Source organism: Phocoena phocoena, chromosome 14, assembly GCF_963924675.1.
Source record: "Phocoena phocoena chromosome 14, mPhoPho1.1, whole genome shotgun sequence".
Classification (NCBI taxonomy): domain Eukaryota; kingdom Metazoa; phylum Chordata; class Mammalia; order Artiodactyla; family Phocoenidae; genus Phocoena; species Phocoena phocoena.
In genome coordinates, this window is record NC_089232.1 from 2,504,623 (window position 1) to 2,508,661 (window position 4,039).

General features: G+C 55.6%; 1 protein-coding gene across 1 annotated transcript; it reads right to left on the bottom strand.

Moving 5' to 3' along the window:
* Window positions 1–222: 222 nt before the first annotated feature.
* On the bottom strand, window positions 223–1,341 carry GPR45 (G protein-coupled receptor 45). Its single transcript, XM_065891646.1, has one exon. The coding sequence runs from the start codon at window positions 1,339–1,341 to the stop codon at window positions 223–225; it is 1,119 nt and encodes a 372-aa protein (XP_065747718.1).
* Between the last annotated feature and the right edge of the window lie 2,698 nt (window positions 1,342–4,039).

Sequence of the window (4,039 nt, forward strand, 5' to 3'; positions counted from 1 at the left end):
TGGGACTCCTTCATCACCCACCCGTTTCCCCTTTTGTCGTGACGGCCGTCCAGTTTCCATCAGACCCGCAGGGAGAACAAAAATAATTCATCGTGCCAACCTGGGAGCCGCAGCTCACCCGGTAACAAATGAGTCCCTTTGTGCTTAAGAGGCCCCCCCAAGTGCTGACTGCACGGGAGTCCCAGGAAGCCGCGCGGGGGGCAGGGGGCTCACCGCCACCCCCTACACGGCGGACTGGTTCTCGGTGCACGCGTAGACGGTGCTCGGCTGGATTCGCCTCCGGATCCGCTCAGGCACTTTGGGGAGGGTCTGGAAGGTCTGGGGCAGCAGCTCCAGGCAGGCCTCGCGGAACTTCTTGATTCGCCAGCAGTAGACGATGGGGTTGAAGACGGACTTGAGGTAGCTGAGCCCGAGGATGCAAGAGCTGGTGGCGTAGAATGAGGGGCCGCAGTAGAACCTCCGGCTGAACACGGACAGCAGGCTGTAGACGGAGTGCGGCAGCCAGCACAGCGAGAAGCCCACGAAGAGTATCAGGATGGTGGTGAAGGCCTTGGTCTTGAAGCTCAGGTCCAGGCTGACCTGCTGCTGCCGCTGGAGCCGCCGCAGGCCGGCGCGGGGCAGCCGCCGCAGGTCCAGGCTGTCCGACCGGTTGTGCACGCGCACGGCGTTCTTGCGTACCGTGTGCAGGATGCCCAGGTAGGAGCCGAGCATCACGGCGAAGGGCGCGAAGAAGGCGGCGCCCAGCAGCGCCAGCACGTAGGCGCGGCCGGCCGGCAGGTCAGTGTAGCCCAGCACGCACTGCGGGGCCCGCGCCGGCACCTCCACCAGCGGCCAGGCGGCCAGCGACGGGGCCGAGACGCAGAAGGACAGCGCCCAGGACGCGGCGATGATCACCTTGGCCCTGCGGGGGTTCAGCCTGTCCTGGCGCTGGACGATGATGAGGAAGCGGTCCACGCTGATGATAAGCAGGATGGCCACGCCCTCCAGGACGAAGAACCAGTAGAGCGCGGCCGAGAGCCGGCAGAAGGAGTCCCCGAAGTGCCAACGGACGGTGACGAGGGTGACGGCGGTGAAGGGCATGCAGCACAAGGACAGCATGATGTCCGAGAAGGCCAGCGTGGCCAGCAGCAGGTTGATGGCGGAGCGCATGGCCGGCCTCTGGTACACGATGATGCAGACCACGGCGTTGCCGAGCAGCCCCACCACGACCGTCAGCAGCATGAGGACCGCCAGGGACACCCTGAGGGGCGCCGGCGGCGCGGGGGGCCCGGGGTCCGCCACGTGGCTCCCGCTGGGCAGCAGGTATTCGTAGGTCTCGACGGACGAGCGGTTACAGGCCATCGTGGAGGAAATCCTGGAGCCGGGGCAGCAGGGAGAGGAAGGGGCCTCAGCGCCTCGGGGGCGGCAGCCTTCTGTCTGCCGGCTGCATCTACCTCCCGGTTGTCTTGGATCTGGAGGGCGCTGCAAAAGCTGGGAGGAGCCTCCCTCTTTGGGAGCAACTGGCGGGGATTTGCGATTCATCAATCACAGCCTCATCATCTCCGTGACAACCGACTGTGTCCGCAGCTTTCTACTTGGACGCTCTCGGTGGCCTGGAGCAAAGAAGCACGAAAGAGAACGGGGTTAGACCTTCCAAGCACGGGTTGAATAGAGCAGTTTTTGCCTTTTGCAGGTATTTTAAACATCAGAGTGGCGGTGACTCATTTACTTCCCATGTGGGATGAGGCTCGGTCTTCACACATACGCCGAGCCTTGTCACATCACCCGGGAAACCTGATTAGACCCACCTTGTGGGGGACCAGACTTTGTAATCAACATCTCCATAATCGGCATGTATTTTATAACTTGAATTATAAACAGCCTGATCCAGTGAAGCTTCGGACAAGGCAACCCCCAGTAGAAAGCCAGCTCCGTGAGGGCAGGGTTTTGTTTGTGTTGTTTGCTGTGTCCCCAGTGGAGAAGATGCTCAACAGAAATTTTGTGGAGTAAATAAATGGTAGTTGATGCTGCTATTTGTTTTATGTGTGGAGTCACATGCAGTTGTAAGAAATAATCCAGCAAGATCCCATGTACCCTTCCCCCAGTCTCCCCAATGGTAACACTTTGGATAACTAGTGCTGCTAGAATGTTACTTTTGGAAACACTGATGAAAAGGAGGACACTCTCCCCCCAGATAAACCCTTTTAAAGGGTGCTGTTGGGGCTTCCCTGGTGGCGCAGTGGTTAAGAATCCGCCTGCCAATGCAGGCGACACAGGTTCGATCCCTGATCCGGGAAGTTCCCACATGCCGCGGAGCAACTAAGCCCGTGCGCCACAACCACTGAGCCTGCGCTCTAGAGCCCGGGAGCCACAACTGCTGAGCCCGTGTGCCACATCTATTGAAGCCTGCGTTCTAGAGCCCGCAAGCCACAGCTACTGAGCCTGTGAGCCCACATGCCTAGAGCCCGTACTCCGCAACAAGAGAAGCCACAGCAATGAGAAGCCCGTGCACCACAACAAAGATCCAACACAGCCAAAAATTAAAAAAAAAAAAAAAAAAAAGGATGTTGTTATCTTTCATTTCTTGTTTCTTTCAGGGGTGTGGCAAGGATGGTGTTCTGTAGCTCAGTCCACAGTCAGCTTGCTTGAGCAGGTGAAATCCACCACTTTCCCATCAGTGGGTGCCTCCGGAAGGATGCTTAACCTCTGCTGGTGTGACCTCCTCGTCTGTAACATACAGATTCCATAGCTTCCCACTGACCGATGACTTGGCAGGCTGTCCACTTGAGGCTGAAAGAACGTCCTTGCAGAGACTGGGAGACGTCACTCCTTCTGGCATTCAGCATTGCTGGGGTTAGGCTGGAAGTGGATTTGCTTCTGTTCCTTCACAGGTGACAAGTTATGGCCTCTTGAAGGCTGGATATTTTCCTTCTGAAAAATGTTTACAAGGCAGTGTCTAGATATGAGTCTTTTCTTGTTTGTTGTGCTGGGTACTCAGTGGGCCTTTTAAATCCAAAGCCATGTGCCCCTCAACTTTGGGAAAGTTTCTTTTTTCACGTCTTTGCTAGTTTTCTCCCTTTTGATCTTTGTGGGGAATACCTAACAGGTAGATGCTGGACCTCACTGATTGGGCCTTAATTTTTCTTTTCTTTTCCCTTATTTTTTAAAAAAAACTTATTTAAAAATTTTTTCATTGAAATGTAGTTGATTTACAATGTTGTGTGTGTGTGTGTGTGTGTGTGTGTGTGTGTAATTTCTCTGCTTTGGACTCTTTTTTTACACTGTGCTCTGAGGGGTTTTTTGACTTTATGTTTAGTCCTATTTAATTTCTGACTTTGGCAGTCATGTTTTTAAATCTCAGAGTGTTCCTATCTTCTGTGTCTTTTGTGCAGCTCTTCACTCGTTGAGGGATGTACGCTTGAAACTCTCCAGGTTACTAGAGGTGGTATTTTAAGTTCTCTTCATTTCTTCTGAACTTTTTCTGGTTTCTCTGGAGTCAGGGCCTCAGTTTCTCTTTTTTTTTTTTTTTTGCGGTACGCGGGCCTCTCACTGCTGTGGCCTCTCCCATTGTGGAGCACAGGCTCCGGACGCACAGGCCCAGTGGCCATGGCTCACAGGCCCAGCCGCTCCGCAGCATGTGGGATCTTCCCAGACCGGGGCACGAACCCCTGTCCCCTGCATCGGCAGGTGGACTCTCAACCACTGCGCCACCAGGGAAGCCCCTCAGTTTCTCTTTAAGACTGCTGGTCCTCCTCATGCTAGCGACCTTGAGTCCTCATCCTGCCCAGTTCCCAGGGCAGGGGGGCCACTGGGGGCAGTCTGCCACCCACCCTCTCACTGTGTGGCGTGCCCGGGGGTGGTCCAGTGCAGGCCAGCCTTGCATCAGGGTGCACGGATGCGGAGCCAGCCCCAAGCCGAGGGCTTCCCGTGCTGGGAAGAGGAGGGCTGCCCTCTGGGACCATAAACCTTCATGACCGCCAAGTGTATGGTCAGTACATTCACTGCAGTCTTCTACTCTTTGCCTAAAGGAGGAGAGATAAGTATCTATCACTTGACTTCA

Excerpts from the sequence above, each read along its gene's own strand:
- GPR45 (XM_065891646.1), bottom strand. The coding sequence starts at position 1,341 with ATGGCCTGTAACCGCTCGTCCGTCGAGACCTACGAATACCTGCTGCCC.